We start from the raw sequence: 23,762 nt of genomic DNA on the forward strand, positions 1-23,762 counted from the left end.
TAAACAGTTGAAGGACAATCTTCCTCAACATACTATTCGAAGGAATTTAGGGTGAGGTGACCATATTTTGACAAATCGCCCAGTCCGAGATACTTGAATTTTACTCGAAGTTCACTCGAAGATGCCTATATCACTTAAAGTGCGCCTCCTCAGTCTGGATAGAAAAATTCAGTTTTTATTAAAAAAAAAAAAATTGTTTTTAAATTACAGTGATCCCTCGTTTTTCGTGGTTAATGGGGACCAGAACCCGCCGTGATAAGTGAAAAACCGTGAAGTCGCGCCTGAAGATTTTATTTATTTATTTATTTGTTGTTTGTTCAATGTATTCAGATCATTGGAAAGCGATACATATAAGACATGTTTTTTTTTTGTTTTTTTTTTTTGTTTGTTTTGTTTTTTACCTTTTTCGTCAAATTATAGTTTAAACATTTTATGTATATTTATATTTCAATAAATGTTTTTTAAGCACTTTAAATGTAATAATTATGAATAAGTTTTAAACATGCTACTGTTCCACAGAATTATTCTCAAACAACAAAATAGTAGACGCCCAATCCATTTAAAACAAAAGGGAAAGAAAATGATTGTCTTTATTAAATGCTTCTTTGATTGTCCACCCAAATCCGCTCCAGCTGCTCACTTACACAGCAACTGTTTAACAAATTAAATGATGATTGACACATACTGCCCTCTGAAGGTGGAGTCTCTGGTAAGATCAAAGCTTAACCGTCTGTCAATCATCGTTTACTTTAATAAGCAACTCCAGTTCACTCTGAGGAACAAGAGCAGGGAGCGAGCGTGAGACTGTGATCGGCTCAGAACAGCTCATCTGTATTTTCTTACATTTTTAATTGAAAAATTCTGCGATGGACTGAGGGCGTGAAGTTTGAAGCGCAAAGTAGCAAGGGATCACGGTATAGCCATATAGTATATAACCAAAGACAAAATTCCAATTCTCAGAGGTTACTCAATAGTATTATTCCTAAAATACATAATCAAACAATAAAAATGCAAAAAAAAAAAAAAAAAAAAAAAAACTGTAAATAAATAATGATAAATAATAATAATATAATGCAGTCCAATGGAAATGTAGTCAAGTCAATACACACACACACATTTTTATAAATAACTACCACGAAAATTGTCGTTGACAAATTGTTATTCCCGCTCAATTGTTATTCTCAATCAATGTTCTAGATTGCACGCAAACAATAACCGAAATAAACTGACAAACAATTCAACCAGCATGTTTCCAAACGCAGCAGTTCAAAACTAAATTTACCATAATGCTTAGCTCACTGACAGCTACCCGATTAGCGAGCAGTGGTAGCTGAGGCAAAATAAAAAATTGCTATAAAAGTTTACAATCATCGGCAGCGCAACGATGCGACACCAAACGGGATTTTACACATCACACCAGTACAAAGCTCCGACAAAAGTCAACAGTTGCCGAAAAGTAAGTTTACCAAGTGTACATAGCAATAGCTTGTGAGCTCCTGTCAGGACGAAGGTTCTTTTGTGAATGAGAATTGACAATTAACACCATGATAAAGAAAGTCTGTGACTGCGCACGCATGCGCAAATTTGTATTCAAAGTTGAATAAAGGTAATTTTGACTTATTTATTCTTTTGGGTACATAAGCGTTTGATAATATACTTATTGATCATAATAAAAGTCTTAAGAACTGGGCAGGCTCTCTGGGAACACGTCACAGGCAGCACAGTACCCTAGCATTCAAAGTGTCAGTCAATTTCAACACAGTGAATTGTCATGAATTTATAAAACCATGCCGGACGCCCCGGACAGGATGTGAAAAGTGCACATGTCCGGGCAAAAGAGGATGTTTGGCCACCCTAATTTAAGGATTTTATCATCTACGGTCCACAATATCATCAAAAGGTTGAAAGAATCTGGAGAAATCACCACATATAGGCGGCAAGGCTGAAACAACAAACTGGATGCCCGTGATGTTTGGGCCCTTAAATGGCACTGCACCACAAATAATTCTCCTGTAAAGGAAATCACAAAATGGGTTCAGCAATGCTTCCAGTATTGTTGATGAACACAATCATCACAGCAGGGCGGGTTTGCCTTAATTTCACTGGTTCGACCAAAAATGGCAGTGGTGACTTGCATGCAGCAGGGGCGTCATCATGGATTGGGGATGTGGGCTCCATGCAGATCAGCCAAGGTCGCCATCTCCTGGTTGCCTCCCTTTTCTGCTCCTTTCTCTCAGCCTATTATCCAGGCATATAGCAAGTTCAATAAGAGAATTAAGGGAATCGGTTCCTCTTTGATTTCTCCTGACAAAGATGGTCTGTAAAGCAGAGTCCCTGCAACCACTTTCTGCTGCCAGTATGCGGAAATTGATGGCATACTGTGACACAGGTTGGTTTTCCTGAGTGAGATCGAGTAATTGGCCAACATACTAGAGAGAGTAATAGAATACACCTTGTGTCAAGTAGGGTTCATGCCCCCGATGATTTATGACTTTGACCTCTGTGACCCCGCCCCCTTTGATTGTAGTCCTTTGATCTCTATTGATGATGACAGATGATTGATGACCCCTCCCCCCTTCCCCTTTGATCGTGGTCCTTTGATCTCTATTGGTGCTGACAGGTGATTGATGACCCCCCCCCCCCTTATCCCTTTGATCGTAGTCCTTTGATCTCTATTGGTGCTGACAGATGATTTATGACCCCGCCCCCCGGACCCCTTTGAACGCAGTCCTTTGATCTATGTTGGTATGATGTCATTGATGTGGTTTTGGTCATGACAGATGTTTTACAACTTTGAAGTTTAGCGCATGCGTGCTAGGCGTGTTATGGGTTATGTCCGTACATGTCCCCCCTTGAAAAAAGGTAGTGTGTGGAGGGGGCGTGTTTAGCGCATGCGTGCTATGCGTGGTATGGGTTATGTCCGTACATGTCCCCCTAGAAAAAAACGTAATAGGTGTGGGGCCGTGTTTAGCGCATGCGTGCTCCGGGGTATGGGTTATGGATCTAATTTGGATTGAGTTAATTAAAGGGGTATTTTTGATGGATCTAATTGGGTTTAATTAAAGTTTTTTTTATTTTTTTTTGATGGATCAAATTTGGATTGAGTTAATTAAAGGGTCTTGTAAGGTTTTGATGGATCTAGTTGAGGGGTTAATTAAAGGGTTTAGGGTTAAGGTATGACTTAATGGTTTGTAATTAGAGGGTTTATTGTGGTGTTGATTGATCTAATTGGGGAGTTATTTAAGCGGTTTTTGGATGGGTCTAATTTGTGGAGTTAAATTAAAGGGCTTATGTGTGGTTTTGATGGAGCTAATTGTGTAGTTAATTAAAGGGTTTTGTGTGGTTTTGATGGATCTAATTTGGTGTGAGTTAATTAACGTGGTTTTGTATGGTTCTGACGGATCTAATTAGATCTAGTTAATTAAAGGTTTTTTGTTGTTGTTTTTTTTCGGTTTGGATGGATCTAATTTTTTTGGGGGGGGGGGGGGGGGGTTAATTAAAAGTGTTTGTGATCATGGGTGTGTCTTAATTGGGTGTATGTCCATATATGTCCAAACGAGACGTTGTCACGGATGTTAGGATATGTGCGGTCATGCCCCGCTACAAAAAAAAAAGGGGTGGGGGTGGGGGCGTGTTTAGCGCATGCGTGCTCCGGGGTTTTGGGAAATGTACGGACATGCCCCCCCCCCCCCCCCCCCAAAGAAAAAAAGTAATGGGGGCTGGGGGCGTGTTAAGCGCATGCGTTCTCACGGATGTTGAGACATGTCCGTACATGTCCTAACGAAGAATCGGAAGTAGTAGGGCGTGGCTAGCGCCTGGGCTAGTCGTAGCCAAAGCGATGTCCCCTTTGACCCGTACCTATTTGGAAACAAGGGGGGTTATGGGAAAGTGTGGGTGGGAAGGGGTAACTTATCTAGGCATGTTCATGCATGTCCGGACAAAGCCCCCATGGGAGGGTGTGGTCTGTGTGTAGGCTAGTTTTGTAGCAATGCTGAGTGAGTATTTTTCCGGCGAATCTTTTACCTTCTGGATGAAGTCTCTTCTGTCAGGTTTGTGGTTCTATAATAAGTTTTAAGAAGTCTTGCACGAGTTCAATTTCAAGCATTTGTGAAACTACAGTTTTTATATCAAAGTAACTTCATTCCATTTACTCAAAGTACAGCGTCTTTCAAGTATGAAGTTTGCTTGATCATTTCACCACAGATACTACAGGCAGAGCATTGACTTCAACTCCAGACAGCTTTTTGCTGCAACTATAGGTTGGTACTAATGTATACATATATACACTTAGGCAAATAACTATGTATTTCAACCGGATTTAAATCATTCTATTTCGCAAAGTTAGCATGCTCTCTATATCTTTAAAAGTAACCAAATAAGAGTTGGTGACATACCAGTTTTGTTGCTGAAGAGTCTTTTCTCCCCAACTTCTTCCTTGCGATTCCGCGGGCCGACTGATTCGAACCATGTCTCAAAAATCGACGCGAATCTCCGCCCCTCTTCCATAGCATGGAAGCATAGTGTTCTGGTTATTATGCAGTCGACCTAGCATACAGTTTCAGAGGTTTGCTCTGGTGAACGGTTAGGAGTTTACATTCGAGTTTTCTCAACAGACTGTAATATATTTGATCCAAATAAATACCAAATGCTCTAAAATACTGTATATAGTGTTCTTATTCTTCAATCAGTTAATATACACATCTTTGATGTGAAAGATGTTATAGAATGTATAAGGTGATAACTTGTAGAACATGAAAAGCACAACATAAAATGTTAAATATGAACTACTACTGCATCCGAAGTGTTATGTAGATATTATGTGAATGTTCATACTTGTAATTCTTGAGGTTTGAGGATTTACTTCCTACTACAAAACACATCGTCTCTAAACTCGGTATATTTTGATATTTATGGAAATGTAACTATTTCGTTGTTAGTACGTTTATAAAGAGTTTAGTAAGCGAGATGACTAAAGTTATACACTACATGAGACAGTAATTCATTTAATTTTAGGGAGAAGTAATTTTTAACTGTAACTCATTACTTTTTAAAAGTAAGATGACCAACAGTGGTTACAAGTTAACTTTTTGTGTTTAAGAATGACAACTGCCATCTTGATATTACAGTGAGCAAACAATAGGATGATGTACAACTCAGTTTCATTGCAAACGTATTAGTTCAAGAGTGTTCCATTTAAAAGACCCTCTAACATAAGAAAAACAAATGGGAACTAATATTCACTTTGAAACTAAAATTACATGACATAAAATGTTGAATATAAAAGAATGCTACTTGTAGTTCAGCGGGTTGGACTATTTATACATTTATGTTAATGTAATTATTTCCTTGTTAGTAAGTTTTTAAAGAGTTTAGTAAGCGAGATGAATAAGTTATACAGTACATGAGTTACTAACTCATATAGTCTTTTTGGCAAAAGTATTTTTTAACTGTAACTCATTACGTTTTTTTTAAAGATTAACAACACTGGTTACAAGTTAACTTTATGTGTTTAAGAACGACAACTGCCTTCTTACTATTAAAATGAGCAAAACAATAGGACGATGTACAACTCAGTTTCATTACAAGCGTGTTAGTCCAAGAGTGTTCCATTTAAAAGACCCCCTATCTTAACAAAAACAAATAGGAACTAATGTTCACAAAATTACACAGCATAGAATATTGAACATAAAAGAATGCTACATCTAAAGAGTTATATGTTAGAATATTTTTAAAGAATTCAGTAAGCGCAATGAATAAGTTTAAACAGTATCCAGACCAAATTGACAGCCAGCTGAGTTATACTAGCCATCTCCACCCCCACATATTTTTAAAGAATTCAGTAAGCGCAATGAATAAGTTTAAACAGTATCCAGACCAAATTGACAGCCAGCTGAGTTCTACTAGCCATCTCCACCCCCACCTGCAAACACATACAACGTGATAAAAGATACATCTGAAAGTGTCAATTTCAACAAGGGGCAAAAAAGCAGGTTTCAAAGACCTAGAAAATTATGTATTTAAAAATATCTGCAATGATACTATTATCTTGTTATTTCAAAAGATTTTATGAACATTACTTTAGTACAGTACGCATTTGTTTTGTGCATATATTAATTTCACATGCTAAAGAAATGTTTGTACGCCTGATACAGTTGGTATACCTTCTCTTACAAAATCATCTAGTAATTGCATAATAAGTGCTCTTATGCAAACGTGTTCATTTGAAAAGTGCAACAAGCAACAAATACAGTACCTCCAAAAGCATACTGCACATATCTGAACAATGATGAAGGAGGGGAATATGTTGGACCATTTTTAACCTTCTGTCTGTTTGTATTCCAAAAGCTACTACTTACACACACTTATCTCATACCTGAGTCAATCCAAGTTAATTAAAGAAATATTCAGAACAGTATATGTTGCGTTAGCAAGTTTGATAAAAAATAAAAAACATTCAAATAAGAGTTAGGTAGTTACATACCGGCTTTGTCAATGACCATACGTGTGCGCAGTTTGAAGAGGAGTCACGTTTCTCATTGGTTCTCTCATTGGTTATTCAAAATCATTCTAAAGTACTTCAGCCATAAAACTATTCATTTAACTTTCTGCCAATAATGCAATTCAGTGCAATTGAGGTGGCACTGTCATGACTGAATGTCAGACTGTCATGCCTCATTGTGTGAAGTTTGCTCGTTCTTCCCCACTCCATGTGTGGGGTTTACGACGGGTGCTCAAGTTTCCTCCCACATTCCAAAAAACATGCATGTTAGGAGTATTTAACGCATCAAATTGGCCACATAATTTTTTGGGTTGTCTGGAAATTAGTCTGGTAACCCTTCCATTTTGGAAGGATCTTAGTGTTCGCGGCATGCTCGTAAGGCCTCCTATTTTTACCCATTACATACTTTCCTGAAGACTTAAAGATTGGCATTATTTTTTTCTTCTTCCTCAAAACCCTGTTTGTTTGTTGTTTTATTTTTTTTAATAAGAGCAACTTTATGTATCTTTAATACATCATAATAAAATATGTCCACACCATTTAGCAGTCTAAATTTGTCTTTTGAAAACTTCAGCTGTACACTCACTGACGTCATGCTATTGGCTCCGGCCATCCTGTGTGGACTTTGCATGTTCTCCCCCTGTCGATGTCGATGTGAAACTCTAAATAAGCTTCATAAGTCACATCGACTTACCTCTTTTTTCACTAGCAGGCCAAAGTGTTCCACGGTGTGTCTGTGGTTTAAAAGAAAAAAACTACAGTAAACATCAGTGAATCAAGAACTCTTGTGTCACCACGTGTGAACAATCCGTCATCCTCAGTGTACCTTTTTATACCATCCGCCAACAACGATGGCAGGTACAGTATTCTATTTTTTTCCTTAATTTTATTAATACATCGTATAATACATGTTTTTGGGTAGTAGTTTTTAGGTTTAGGGGGTATTTAGGGGGACCTAAAGGGTTAATTCCGATTTATGCGGTAATTTGGGTTATGTCGTCAGCGTAAGAACGGATCTCGTTCGTAACCCGGGGGACTACCTGTAATTTGTATTGTATTGTGTGAGAAAATTGTATTCATGCTTAAATCACAACCATTATACATCATATTTTGCATGCTTATGTTATGCTTGCATGAGAACATTGTAGCATAGAGCATCATTGTTATATTAACCGGCTTGAGTGTGCCTTCCCATAGCCTTGACTATCGTAGACTGTATCACAATATGCCCAAATATGGACTGTTATGTTCCTGTGCTTTCCAATATGCCCTGAATGAATACAAAGGGCGACTGTGGCTTATCATCGTTCTAGCCAGAGCCGGTGTTCAAGGTCGTATCTTGAGGTGTTTTTCCCCCTACTGGAGATGTTTTTCTGTGGAAAACCACCAGAGTTGATACTTAAGTTTCAGTCTCGTTTTCATAGGTATCGTTTCACAGTAAGCATCCTTGGGTAACGCCCTTTCAACAGTATAAATGTCCAACCTCTATTGTACTTATGGGTGATCACAGCTCCTGGCAGAATCACATCATTTTGTTCCCCTGATATATCATGTTTATAAAGTCTTCGAAGCAGGCAATCTTTGGTTGGTCGTATTCATTTCTCTCATCGAGCTATCGAGGTAACACTTGTCTTGGAGTTCAAACCTGAATTTCCCTGACATATTGTACTGATTTTTTTTTTGGTTGTTGTTGTTGTTGTTAGAGACTAAATACAAAATGGAAAAAGATTCACTTAAAATTAGAGAAAAGTAAAACAAACAGAAATTTCCACATAAATGCAAAATTTCAAAAAATGAACATGCAAAATGAAATGAAAAATAACTAAATATTACATTGATAAAATGCAAAGTAACAAAAAAAACTTTGACTATGTTCAAAAAAGAATACGTGGGCAGACCGCATTCATACGAATGGCTGGCTGTCAAGTATATACGGAGGCAAGTTGATGATAAAAACGGTCCCTTTTGAATTTTCAACAGTGTATATTCTATAAGAGGCACTTAATAATGTCTATGTTGAGCTTTATTGGTATGTGCGTGGCGTATTATATATTTTATCTAGGTGACGAGCTATTTTCTACTTTTTAAGCTGACTCTGCTAACTGGGAATGTATCGCCAGGGATAAATTCATTAAGTCGCTACCTCTTTAAATTGTCAACTCTTTCAGAGGCCCTTTGTGACGTTCACACTCATCTATATTTGTGACTATTGGTACATGACTGGCTTTCACGTGCTAATTAGCTCGATTTTGTAAGCTTTGAGCTAAGGTATCACCTTCATGGAAGAGTAGCAGGTCGATGCATGACAACCTGTATTGTTTACACCAAAATGCTTGACATTAATATATTATAGAGATCTGTATAGATTGAAAAGTGATGTCAACAAACAATAAACACAAATTTATAATACAAAACTAATTTCATGTTATTGTATTAGGTCAAATTTTCATGAACTGCTTCTGCTGGGGACTGCTGCTGGCTGTAGGCCAAATGTAGCCCATTTTTCAAAGAGCAAAAAACATATTAAATAAGCCTTTTATTTCATGTTTTGACGGCTGACCGTTGCCATCCATTTTTTCTGCTGCTCTAATTCTTTGCGGAAGCCATGCTGCACAACCAACAATCAAAGGCCGCTGATCCATAAAATGTTAGGTGTAAACAATGAACCACGACACCAATTTCATCAATTGTTCAATAAAAAATGTTTTTCTTTATCAAGGGGTAATAACTTGTTATTGTTATACATTACACAATGAAAATAATACAATTTTGTTCCTGTCTTGTGATCATTGTATTTGTGTTGCTTGGGTCCAAGCTAAATGAAAAATGCCTCTAAAAAGGTACAGGTTTGGTTTTGCTAAAATTAGAGGCTATATTAAAAATTTGAGTTAAGCAGGAAATGTTTGTTAAACGTAATTTCAGGTCAAACAGTCTATAAAATAAGGAATATGTACACACACACACACACACACACATATACATATAAGCATTAGAACGTACAACAGTAAAGAAAAGTGGAAAATATAATTTAAAAGTCGTGACCTCAAACGTTTTGGGAAACAAAAGTGGTTTTATATTTCAATGCGACAAAACAAACTAGAATGTGCCATTCAGAACTTGGGAATAAAATATGTTATACATGGTGTTAGCTTTAATATATTACCACAGGTAGGTGAATCAAGGAAATCTAGACATTTTCTGGAAAAACAGCATTCTTGTTGAACGTTGAATGGACAATCTCAATGCCTACAGATAAAAAATTACCATAATTTTCGGAATATGGTGTCCACATATTATTACACTAAAATACTTGCAGCTCAATGGCCTGTAAAAATCCAGAAATAAGCCGCGCAGGACCAGAAACCACAAATTGAACGAATAAAGTATTTTCCCCTTTTTTTCTTCCTATCCCCTTTTAGCCATGCTAGACATTGCCACAAATGTGATTGCTGAAAACTTGGGTCGTAACTGGCGTAGATTAGGACGACAGCTGGGTATGAGTGAAAGTAAGCTGGATTCCATCTCAACGAGACATCCGAACGATTTGGACGAGACTGCCAGAGAGCTGCTCAAGGAATGGCGCAAGAGTCGTGGATCCGAAGACTGCGCTAAAGACTTAGTTAGGACTCTCAGGGCATGCCACCAAAATCTCACAGCTGATAAAATGGAGTATGCCTGGATGGTACCTCAATAGAGAGCCAATGACATATTAATATTTAACCAATGTATATAATGCAGCAGATTTGTGGTCATTTAGAAAATGTATTAAGATAAAGGTGCACATAACACAAGCTGAGATTGTTGGACAGACCCGTTTATTTACAGTATTTGCCCGGTATATAAAATTCTTTTTTTTTACTTGTATATGAGTAGATTTTTTTTTTGGACGATTACTTTTACTTGAGTAATATTATTTTGAAGTAACGCTACTTTTACGTGAGTAAAATTTTTGGCCACTCTACCCAGTTCTGGCAAACAGACGTAACTCAGACCTTATAGGTGTTCCACCTGCTGAAATAAGGAATCCTAAAATTAAATTTTAAATCACAGTTTAATAGAAATAATTTAATAGAAATAATAAAAATAAAAAAAAGATTACATTTTTAAAGACAAATCATTAAAATAATCATTTATAAAAATAAATTGATCATTTAAAATTTTAAAATAATTAATCATTAAAAATAAGTTCATAAAATAATTAATCATTAAAATAAAAACACATTCATTCCTTTTCAATGCCGCTTAGCCTCACGAGGGTCGCGGATGTGCTGGAGCCTATCCTAGCTTACTACGGGCAGTTGGCGGGGTACAGCCTGAATCGGTTAACAGCCAATCGCAGGCCACAATGAGACGTGCAACCACAGTCATACCCAGCTGTCGTCCTAATCTACGCCAGTTACGACCCAAGTTTTCAGCAATCACATTTGTGGCAATGTCTAGCATGGCTAAAAGGGGATAGGAAGAAAAAAAGGGGAAAATACTTTATTCGTTCAATTTGTGGTTTCTGGTCCTGCGCGGCTTATTTCTGGATTTTTACAGGCCATTGAGCTGCAAGTATTTTAGTGTAATAATATGTGGACACCATATTCCGAAAATTATGGTAATTTTTTATCTGTAGGCATTGAGATTGTCCATTCAACGTTCAACAAGAATGCTGTTTTTCCAGAAAATGTCTAGATTTCCTTGATTCACCTACCTGTGGTAATATATTAAAGCTAACACCATGTATAACATATTTTATTCCCAAGTTCTGAATGGCACATTCTAGTTTGTTTTGTCGCATTGAAATATAAAACCACTTTTGTTTCCCAAAACGTTTGAGGTCACGACTTTTAAATTATATTTTCCACTTTTCTTTACTGTTGTACGTTCTAATGCTTATATGTATATGTGTGTGTGTGTGTGTGTGTGTACATATTCCTTATTTTATAGACTGTTTGACCTGAAATTACGTTTAACAAACATTTCCTGCTTAACTCAAATTTTTAATATAGCCTCTAATTTTAGCAAAACCAAACCTGTACCTTTTTAGAGGCATTTTTCATTTAGCTTGGACCCAAGCAACACAAATACAATGATCACAAGACAGGAACAAAATTGTATTATTTTCATTGTGTAATGTATAACAATAACAAGTTATTACCCCTTGATAAAGAAAAACATTTTTTATTGAACAATTGATGAAATTGGTGTCGTGGTTCATTGTTTACACCTAACATTTTATGGATCAGCGGCCTTTGATTGTTGGTTGTGCAGCATGGCTTCCGCAAAGAATTAGAGCAGCAGAAAAAATGGATGGCAACGGTCAGCCGTCAAAACATGAAATAAAAGGCTTATTTAATATGTTTTTTGCTCTTTGAAAAATGGGCTACATTTGGCCTACAGCCAGCAGCAGTCCCCAGCAGAAGCAGTTCATGAAAATTTGACCTAATACAATAACATGAAATTAGTTTTGTATTATAAATTTGTGTTTATTGTTTGTTGACATCACTTTTCAATCTATACAGATCTCTATAATATATTAATGTCAAGCATTTTGGTGTAAACAATACAGGTTGTCATGCATCGACCTGCTACTCTTCCATGAAGGTGATACCTTAGCTCAAAGCTTACAAAATCGAGCTAATTAGCACGTGAAAGCCAGTCATGTACCAATAGTCACAAATATAGATGAGTGTGAACGTCACAAAGGGCCTCTGAAAGAGTTGACAATTTAAAGAGGTAGCGACTTAATGAATTTATCCCTGGCGATACATTCCCAGTTAGCAGAGTCAGCTTAAAAAGTAGAAAATAGCTCGTCACCTAGATAAAATATATAATACGCCACGCACATACCAATAAAGCTCAACATAGACATTATTAAGTGCCTCTTATAGAATATACACTGTTGAAAATTCAAAAGGGACCGTTTTTATCATCAACTTGCCTCCGTATATACTTGACAGCCAGCCATTCGTATGAATGCGGTCTGCCCACGTATTCTTTTTTGAACATAGTCAAAGTTTTTTTTGTTACTTTGCATTTTATCAATGTAATATTTAGTTATTTTTCATTTCATTTTGCATGTTCATTTTTTGAAATTTTGCATTTATGTGGAAATTTCTGTTTGTTTTACTTTTCTCTAATTTTAAGTGAATCTTTTTCCATTTTGTATTTAGTCTCTAACAACAACAACAACAACCAAAAAAAAAATCAGTACAATATGTCAGGGAAATTCAGGTTTGAACTCCAAGACAAGTGTTACCTCGATAGCTCGATGAGAGAAATGAATACGACCAACCAAAGATTGCCTGCTTCGAAGACTTTATAAACATGATATATCAGGGGAACAAAATGATGTGATTCTGCCAGGAGCTGTGATCACCCATAAGTACAATAGAGGTTGGACATTTATACTGTTGAAAGGGCGTTACCCAAGGATGCTTACTGTGAAACGATACCTATGAAAACGAGACTGAAACTTAAGTATCAACTCTGGTGGTTTTCCACAGAAAAACATCTCCAGTAGGGGGAAAAACACCTCAAGATACGACCTTGAACACCGGCTCTGGCTAGAACGATGATAAGCCACAGTCGCCCTTTGTATTCATTCAGGGCATATTGGAAAGCACAGGAACATAACAGTCCATATTTGGGCATATTGTGATACAGTCTACGATAGTCAAGGCTATGGGAAGGCACACTCAAGCCGGTTAATATAACAATGATGCTCTATGCTACAATGTTCTCATGCAAGCATAACATAAGCATGCAAAATATGATGTATAATGGTTGTGATTTAAGCATGAATACAATTTTCTCACACAATACAATACAAATTACAGGTAGTCCCCCGGGTTACGAACGAGATCCGTTCTTACGCTGACGACATAACCCAAATTACCGCATAAATCGGAATTAACCCTTTAGGTCCCCCTAAATACCCCCTAAACCTAAAAACTACTACCCAAAAACATGTATTATACGATGTATTAATAAAATTAAGGAAAAAAATAGAATACTGTACCTGCCATCGTTGTTGGCGGATGGTATAAAAAGGTACACTGAGGATGACGGATTGTTCACACGTGGTGACACAAGAGTTCTTGATTCACTGATGTTTACTGTAGTTTTTTTCTTTTAAACCACAGACACACCGTGGAACACTTTGGCCTGCTAGTGAAAAAAGAGGTAAGTCGATGTGACTTATGAAGCTTATTTAGAGTTTCACATCGACATCGACAGGGGGAGAACATGCAAAGTCCACACAGGATGGCCGGAGCCAATAGCATGACGTCAGTGAGTGTACAGCTGAAGTTTTCAAAAGACAAATTTAGACTGCTAAATGGTGTGGACATATTTTATTATGATGTATTAAAGATACATAAAGTTGCTCTTATTAAAAAAAATAAAACAACAAACAAACAGGGTTTTGAGGAAGAAGAAAAAAATAATGCCAATCTTTAAGTCTTCAGGAAAGTATGTAATGGGTAAAAATAGGAGGCCTTACGAGCATGCCGCGAACACTAAGATCCTTCCAAAATGGAAGGGTTACCAGACTAATTTCCAGACAACCCAAAAAATTATGTGGCCAATTTGATGCGTTAAATACTCCTAACATGCATGTTTTTTGGAATGTGGGAGGAAACTTGAGCACCCGTCGTAAACCCCACACATGGAGTGGGGAAGAACGAGCAAACTTCACACAATGAGGCATGACAGTCTGACATTCAGTCATGACAGTGCCACCTCAATTGCACTGAATTGCATTATTGGCAGAAAGTTAAATGAATAGTTTTATGGCTGAAGTACTTTAGAATGATTTTGAATAACCAATGAGAGAACCAATGAGAAACGTGACTCCTCTTCAAACTGCGCACACGTATGGTCATTGACAAAGCCGGTATGTAACTACCTAACTCTTATTTGAATGTTTTTTATTTTTTATCAAACTTGCTAACGCAACATATACTGTTCTGAATATTTCTTTAATTAACTTGGATTGACTCAGGTATGAGATAAGTGTGTGTAAGTAGTAGCTTTTGGAATACAAACAGACAGAAGGTTAAAAATGGTCCAACATATTCCCCTCCTTCATCATTGTTCAGATATGTGCAGTATGCTTTTGGAGGTACTGTATTTGTTGCTTGTTGCACTTTTCAAATGAACACGTTTGCATAAGAGCACTTATTATGCAATTACTAGATGATTTTGTAAGAGAAGGTATACCAACTGTATCAGGCGTACAAACATTTCTTTAGCATGTGAAATTAATATATGCACAAAACAAATGCGTACTGTACTAAAGTAATGTTCATAAAATCTTTTGAAATAACAAGATAATAGTATCATTGCAGATATTTTTAAATACATAATTTTCTAGGTCTTTGAAACCTGCTTTTTTGCCCCTTGTTGAAATTGACACTTTCAGATGTATCTTTTATCACGTTGTATGTGTTTGCAGGTGGGGGTGGAGATGGCTAGTAGAACTCAGCTGGCTGTCAATTTGGTCTGGATACTGTTTAAACTTATTCATTGCGCTTACTGAATTCTTTAAAAATATGTGGGGGTGGAGATGGCTAGTATAACTCAGCTGGCTGTCAATTTGGTCTGGATACTGTTTAAACTTATTCATTGCGCTTACTGAATTCTTTAAAAATATTCTAACATATAACTCTTTAGATGTAGCATTCTTTTATGTTCAATATTCTATGCTGTGTAATTTTGTGAACATTAGTTCCTATTTGTTTTTGTTAAGATAGGGGGTCTTTTAAATGGAACACTCTTGGACTAACACGCTTGTAATGAAACTGAGTTGTACATCGTCCTATTGTTTTGCTCATTTTAATAGTAAGAAGGCAGTTGTCGTTCTTAAACACATAAAGTTAACTTGTAACCAGTGTTGTTAATCTTTAAAAAAAACGTAATGAGTTACAGTTAAAAAATACTTTTGCCAAAAAGACTATATGAGTTAGTAACTCATGTACTGTATAACTTATTCATCTCGCTTACTAAACTCTTTAAAAACTTACTAACAAGGAAATAATTACATTAACATAAATGTATAAATAGTCCAACCCGCTGAACTACAAGTAGCATTCTTTTATATTCAACATTTTATGTCATGTAATTTTAGTTTCAAAGTGAATATTAGTTCCCATTTGTTTTTCTTATGTTAGAGGGTCTTTTAAATGGAACACTCTTGAACTAATACGTTTGCAATGAAACTGAGTTGTACATCATCCTATTGTTTGCTCACTGTAATATCAAGATGGCAGTTGTCATTCTTAAACACAAAAAGTTAACTTGTAACCACTGTTGGTCATCTTACTTTTAAAAAGTAATGAGTTACAGTTAAAAATTACTTCTCCCTAAAATTAAATGAATTACTGTCTCATGTAGTGTATAACTTTAGTCATCTCGCTTACTAAACTCTTTATAAACGTACTAACAACGAAATAGTTACATTTCCATAAATATCAAAATATACCGAGTTTAGAGACGATGTGTTTTGTAGTAGGAAGTAAATCCTCAAACCTCAAGAATTACAAGTATGAACATTCACATAATATCTACATAACACTTCGGATGCAGTAGTAGTTCATATTTAACATTTTATGTTGTGCTTTTCATGTTCTACAAGTTATCACCTTATACATTCTATAACATCTTTCACATCAAAGATGTGTATATTAACTGATTGAAGAATAAGAACACTATATACAGTATTTTAGAGCATTTGGTATTTATTTGGATCAAATATATTACAGTCTGTTGAGAAAACTCGAATGTAAACTCCTAACCGTTCACCAGAGCAAACCTCTGAAACTGTATGCTAGGTCGACTGCATAATAACCAGAACACTATGCTTCCATGCTATGGAAGAGGGGCGGAGATTCGCGTCGATTTTTGAGACATGGTTCGAATCAGTCGGCCCGCGGAATCGCAAGGAAGAAGTTGGGGAGAAAAGACTCTTCAGCAACAAAACTGGTATGTCACCAACTCTTATTTGGTTACTTTTAAAGATATAGAGAGCATGCTAACTTTGCGAAATAGAATGATTTAAATCCGGTTGAAATACATAGTTATTTGCCTAAGTGTATATATGTATACATTAGTACCAACCTATAGTTGCAGCAAAAAGCTGTCTGGAGTTGAAGTCAATGCTCTGCCTGTAGTATCTGTGGTGAAATGATCAAGCAAACTTCATACTTGAAAGACGCTGTACTTTGAGTAAATGGAATGAAGTTACTTTGATATAAAAACTGTAGTTTCACAAATGCTTGAAATTGAACTCGTGCAAGACTTCTTAAAACTTATTATAGAACCACAAACCTGACAGAAGAGACTTCATCCAGAAGGTAAAAGATTCGCCGGAAAAATACTCACTCAGCATTGCTACAAAACTAGCCTACACACAGACCACACCCTCCCATGGGGGCTTTGTCCGGACATGCATGAACATGCCTAGATAAGTTACCCCTTCCCACCCACACTTTCCCATAACCCCCCTTGTTTCCAAATAGGTACGGGTCAAAGGGGACATCGCTTTGGCTACGACTAGCCCAGGCGCTAGCCACGCCCTACTACTTCCGATTCTTCGTTAGGACATGTACGGACATGTCTCAACATCCGTGAGAACGCATGCGCTTAACACGCCCCCAGCCCCCATTACTTTTTTTCTTTGGGGGGGGGGGGGGGGGGGCATGTCCGTACATTTCCCAAAACCCCGGAGCACGCATGCGCTAAACACGCCCCCACCCCCACCCCTTTTTTTTTTGTAGCGGGGCATGACCGCACATATCCTAACATCCGTGACAACGTCTCGTTTGGACATATATGGACATACACCCAATTAAGACACACCCATGATCACAAACACTTTTAATTAACCCCCCCCCCCCCCCCCCAAAAAAATTAGATCCATCCAAACCGAAAAAAAACAACAACAAAAAACCTTTAATTAACTAGATCTAATTAGATCCGTCAGAACCATACAAAACCACGTTAATTAACTCACACCAAATTAGATCCATCAAAACCACACAAAACCCTTTAATTAACTACACAATTAGCTCCATCAAAACCACACATAAGCCCTTTAATTTAACTCCACAAATTAGACCCATCCAAAAACCGCTTAAATAACTCCCCAATTAGATCAATCAACACCACAATAAACCCTCTAATTACAAACCATTAAGTCATACCTTAACCCTAAACCCTTTAATTAACCCCTCAACTAGATCCATCAAAACCTTACAAGACCCTTTAATTAACTCAATCCAAATTTGATCCATCAAAAAAAAATAAAAAAAACTTTAATTAAACCCAATTAGATCCATCAAAAATACCCCTTTAATTAACTCAATCCAAATTAGATCCATAACCCATACCCCGGAGCACGCATGCGCTAAACACGGCCCCACACCTATTACGTTTTTTTCTAGGGGGACATGTACGGACATAACCCATACCACGCATAGCACGCATGCGCTAAACACGCCCCCTCCACACACTACCTTTTTTCAAGGGGGGACATGTACGGACATAACCCATAACACGCCTAGCACGCATGCGCTAAACTTCAAAGTTGTAAAACATCTGTCATGACCAAAACCACATCAATGACATCATACCAACATAGATCAAAGGACTGCGTTCAAAGGGGTCCGGGGGGCGGGGTCATAAATCATCTGTCAGCACCAATAGAGATCAAAGGACTACGATCAAAGGGATAAGGGGGGGGGGGGGGTCATCAATCACCTGTCAGCACCAATAGAGATCAAAGGACCACGATCAAAGGGGAAGGGGGGAGGGGTCATCAATCATCTGTCATCATCAATAGAGATCAAAGGACTACAATCAAAGGGGGCGGGGTCACAGAGGTCAAAGTCATAAATCATCGGGGGCATGAACCCTACTTGACACAAGGTGTATTCTATTACTCTCTCTCATACTGTCTGCATTCAATGGATTATCAAATACTCTCCTCATCTTGTCCGAAGACGAAATGAGTCATAGTTGCATAGTTGTTAACAATATCTCGTTGCGAGGAGATGGCTAGCAACCAGGCTGCTGCTTCCCCAATGAGCAAACTCATGATAAACTGTGCAGTGGAATATGTGGCAGGTTGTTGACTAAAGACCAGGGAACACTGGAAAAGGAATTGTGAACATGTACTGTACCTGCATTACTTGAGTACCTGGCTAGAACGGGAATGAGTGTTTCTCTGTCTTGTGGGGCAGGGTTGGTGATCTGTTGAGCTGCTGGGTCAGATGGAGAGGGAGCGACCGGTGTAGAATGCTCGTTCATTGTTGACAATTGGTTTCCCAGATATTTCACATTTGCCGTGAGTTGCTGCAGCTGCTCCATTACTTGGTTCAGGCAGGTCTCATGCTGAGTCATCTTGGCAGCCTGACGAGAGAGAGAATTTGCAGGAGAAAACTTTTCAGTGCAAAGAAGACATATCTAAACTAGTGTTGTATCGGTCGCAAACGATTCATTCTTTTTGAACGAATTGTTTGGGTGAACGAGACCGAACTAATCACCATCTGCACTGATTCGTTCTATGAAGTTAGGGCTTGTTCACTGCGTGGGAGGGCGTTGAGCAAGCGGCAGCGTCTTCTGACATCGCACACGACCAATCAGACGCCAGCCTCATCGCGGGCAGGGGAGGGAGCAGAAACAGAATCAGGGCGTCTGTCACTCACTTCCACGTGTAGCCAATAAGCAGCCAGCGTGCACGTAAAGGGGCAAGACTGAGTTATGTCACTTCCCGTTCAGTGACTCGGTCCTCCGGTTCCTGACCTAGCTTGCTGCTAACTTGACTTTCCAGTAATGCGGTGAACGAGTCAGAAAATGGAAGGAAATGACTTTGTAACATATTTGTTAATGTGGAGCCTATCAAATGCTGCTCAAACAGACAAAACACCACACAAATCTAGCGAGCATGGTTTAGTGTACTTTTCTCAACAGACTCGGGACTACCTATGACTGACGACATACTATCAAATTTACAGTAGTTTAAAACACAGGTAACTAAAAAAAAAAAAAAAAAAACACGGGTAGCTACGAGGCAAGCAAAAGTGAGCTGCGGTCGCGTTACGGCAGTGAAGGGAGCAGAGAACTGTCACTATATGGAGGCTTCATGGCAGCGATATTTACCTCATATGTGCACAGAAAAAAAGAATATTTAGTATGATCACCATAATACTGATTTGCAATGAAACTGTATATACAGTGGGGAGAACAAGTATTTGATACACAGTCAATGGGAAAACCCATTGGCAGTGTATCAAATACTTGTTCTCCCCACTGTACATGTCAATTTTTTCCGACTGTTTTATTTTTTTTCGTGTCAGAGCGTGTCGGGTGTTGGTTGGTTTGACAAATTATGTCCATCCGTCCATCATGTGCTACTCAAGCGCCCAAAAACAACGCACGCGGACACGGGAGATGTTGCAATATGTCTACATTTTTCTTAACAGACTAATGAGAGTAGAAAGGCAACATCGTAAAGAGCAAACAATTATTTCTCGTCAGCATTTGACGATCTGAGATGAGGGGACGACGGGGGAGCTGACCGAATTATTTTAATTGTTAATACCAGTGCAAAAATTCAATATGATCATCTTAATACTGATTTGCAATTAAAATGTCAAATATCAAAATGTAGTATTGTTTTTATTTCAGAGCAGCACATTTGACAACTAGCTATTTACACTTTAGTTTTAACAATAGTGACGTAAAATAATAGTGATGAGCATAAAAACTAAAATACAACAGAGCGAGAGGTAAATATGATGTGTTGGTCATTCCATATTTAGAAATTAAACTTTCGATTTATTTTTATTTTTGTGACAGCAAGCATGCCGCATTGGCTGGTAGCAGCAGCATTGTATATGTGATCAAGATCATGCTAAAGAAAGTCCGTGCGCCCCCGACCCCAAACCCCCACTCCCCCGACAAAAGGAAAATGTTTAACCGTGTCCTAAATCGAAATGCAAGCACGGGCCATGACTTTGATCCCATTGAACTACGACAGACGACGCGGAAGTTCTCCCTCGCTTTTGCAGCAGCGGGAGGGAGACGAGGCTGTCTGTGAAAACAGAATGATATCGCCTGTCAATCATTTCTGAAACTACGACGAGTGGTCAATGAGGAGCCTGTGTGCAAGAGAGGGAGGGACCAAGCAATGTCACTTCCCATTCAGTTATACTGTGAAGCGGTCTTTGGTGATTCGTTTGGGAACGTCACTTCCCGTTCACTAACCGAACGATTCATTTGGGCGGGGAGGGGCGTGAGGGGGGCGAACGATTCGTTGAACGATTTGTTTGAACGAATCTTTTTACTGAACGAACCGGAATGGATTTGTTTACTCAAGTGAACGACAGATCCCGTTTCTAATCTAAACAGGATCCAGAAGGACAGGTGTTTTCTCTGGGCCAAGGGTAATTTAAAATGGAGTGTAGCAAAGTGGAAAACTGTTCTGTGGTCAGACAAATCACCATTTGTTCGATCAACTTGATCAAGTTCCTTATGGACATCCGGGATGCCATGTTATCTGGACTAAAGAAAACAGAAACAACCCAAGTTGTGAAGAGCGTTTGTTCAAAAGCCAGCATCTGTGATTGTATGAGCGAATGCTATTGACGCCCTTTCCACAGAGCTGATGCTGGTGCTTGTTCCAGGCTAATGCCTAGGTCAGCTCCGGTTCTTAACGTTTCAATCAGCCAAACAATGGCCGAAGGGGGCTGAAAACTGGTGCTATGCATGCACCAATTTGTGACTGGCCCAAACGAGGATCAACCATAGACTTAATAATGTATTGACTGGACACAGGGCAATAAATAGGGGGCCTGCATTTTTGGCGAGGCCGTCAAAGCTGAGCGAGTGGAATCACAGACAAAGAGCTTTTTTAATTGAAAATCCTTGTGAATAAATGCTTAAATCCCTAAATTATTTACAGATATGGACATAAGACGGTCTTGATTCTTGGTTAAAAGCAAAAAAACGTGCAGTTAGCATTTATTTTGCGTAAATTTGTCAAAGTACAATGCTAGTCTGTCAGTAAATGTAGCTTGCTGCTGTCTTATATAAACAGCACTTTTTAAAAAAAAATTCTTTTGAATAAATGCTTAAATCCACGATTCTTTTGTAGATATTGGTGAAAAACAGTCTCGATTCTTGGTTAAAAGCAAAAAAACGTGCAGTTAGAATTTATTTTAAGTAAATATTACGAACTATGATGCCAATGAGGTAGCGGCTAATTTCTTCTATTGATTATTTTTCACTATGTTTCAGAATGCATGCATTGTACGAAAAATCTAATATTTACCTTGAATCCTTGAACAAATCACTCCTGAGACAGTCCTTTCTGTTTGTATGCGGTACAGCTTTCATACTTTTTCAACAGAATCTAGCGTTGGATCACTGTGTGCCTGTGTTTGTGAATAGCTCCTCTTGATGTGGGCGGCCCCCTACTTGAAGGCGAGGCGCAGTGCATGACCGATCTGACCCGTCAATACCATTATGAAGTCTATGGACCAGCGAAGAAACAACCAATACATTTCTGGACTTTTACCTAACCACTCTTTCCATACGTATCGCGTTCTCTCACTTACAGCTCATGTAATGACATATGGACATTTTACGATGACGCTGTCACGTAATTGGTACCTTACACATTTGTGAAGGCACCAATAATGCTGAAAGGTACATACAGGTTTTGGAGAAACATTTCCTGACATCCAAGCAACATCTTTTTCAAGGAGACCCCTGTTTATTTCAGCATGCCATGCCTCACTTTTTGCGTGTTACAAAAGCGATGCTTCTTATTAAATGAATGTGGGTACTAGATTTGCCTGCCTGCAATCGAGACCTGTCTCACATTGAAAATGTGAAGCTTTTCATGACGCATCGTGATACCCCAAACTTTTGGACAGCTGAAGCTGTACATCAAGCAACAATGGGAAACAGTTCCACTTAAAAAGCTTTAACAATTAGTTTTCTTGATTTGCAAATCATTAATGTATTCTGCTTTTATTTATTTTAAACACACCGTCCGTCCCAACTTCATTGGAAGTGGGGTTGTATAGTCAATATAAGAGGAAAAACATATGATACATCTGAACCCGACTGCATGGCTAATGATTCCTTCTAATGGGTCCCTATTGACAAACTGGATTGTTAATAATCACAGATTTTTTGGCTTCTCTGCAGGTTGACTGTCCCAGAAACCTAGCTAAGTCTGTGACGGTGGAATGAATACAAGACTCGAAGCACAGAAGAGCAGAAAGGACGCTCTTTGCTTTGTAGCTCAAATGTGCAATTCAACTTTCATAATGTTTGTTTTTATGATTCTGTGTGTGCATGTGTGCGTATGTGTGGGAGAGACAAATGAAAAAGACTAGGTACATGAACCTTTTTGGGTTTATTTTTATCAAAACAAATGTGAAGTTTAATCAATACACTGATGAGGGAGCACCAGTCCTGTGCTATTGAGATTTTGCATCGATCGTGATGAATTGTGCTTTTTTTCTATATCACCAGATGAGCCAAAAACCCTTTTACATGCTTCGTAATAACATTTTAAATGCCAAATAGAATAAATTACAAATGTGCAATATGGAGGACTAAATGTGCATTATGAATACTAGTTCTGACTGAACTTTTTTTTCATGATCACTTGCTTATCTTGCATCCAATTATGGTGAACAGTTATACAAGAATAATGTTTATTGTTTAATTTAAAACAAACATTATGTTGCTTCTGTTTAACAGAACATGATGGTTTGCAAAGTTTAGTTTTATGCTATCATCGCAGCATGTTAGAATTCTAATGGAAACACAAAGTTTTTGTGGTTAATCATTATCATCATGACACATGTAAGGAGTCATCACTCAACATTGCTTTTGCCATTGTTTACAGTTTTTGAGCTGTTTGCTTTATCGCGAATAATGATATTTTATATTTATCTGATTTTACTTTAGGACCTATAAACAAGAAATGGTTTATAATTGTACCTTTTTTCAAGCCATGTGTTTTTACAGACAACTTGCTCAATGAAACGGCATAAGGAATACTATACCAAATGTGCACTTCATTTGTTTATTCCTGTAAATAATAATAATAATAATAATAATAAAAAGTTTCAAATTCAATGTCTTTATCTGACGGTATTTGTGTATATATGCTAATGTGTCTGAATTGCATTATTTTACATCAAATTGAGAGCATTTATTTTCTTTTTTATGGGTACTGTTCAGTGGTGAATGCTGG

The 23,762-nt window shown here is 37.8% G+C and overlaps 1 protein-coding gene across 1 annotated transcript in view; it reads left to right on the forward strand.

Annotated features, from left to right (window-relative positions):
* The window catches only part of gfpt2 (glutamine-fructose-6-phosphate transaminase 2), a 64,586-nt gene extending 40,994 nt beyond the window's left edge, over positions 1–23,592 (forward strand). Inside the window, exon 19 of the mRNA XM_057851047.1 lies at positions 22,703–23,592. Coding sequence (XP_057707030.1) covers positions 22,703–22,747 — 45 coding nt within the window. The 3' untranslated portion in view covers positions 22,748–23,592. The remainder of the gene's footprint in view (positions 1–22,702) is intronic.
* Positions 23,593–23,762: the final 170 nt, after the last annotated feature.

Source organism: Corythoichthys intestinalis, chromosome 11, assembly GCF_030265065.1.
Source record: "Corythoichthys intestinalis isolate RoL2023-P3 chromosome 11, ASM3026506v1, whole genome shotgun sequence".
NCBI classification, from domain to species: domain Eukaryota; kingdom Metazoa; phylum Chordata; class Actinopteri; order Syngnathiformes; family Syngnathidae; genus Corythoichthys; species Corythoichthys intestinalis.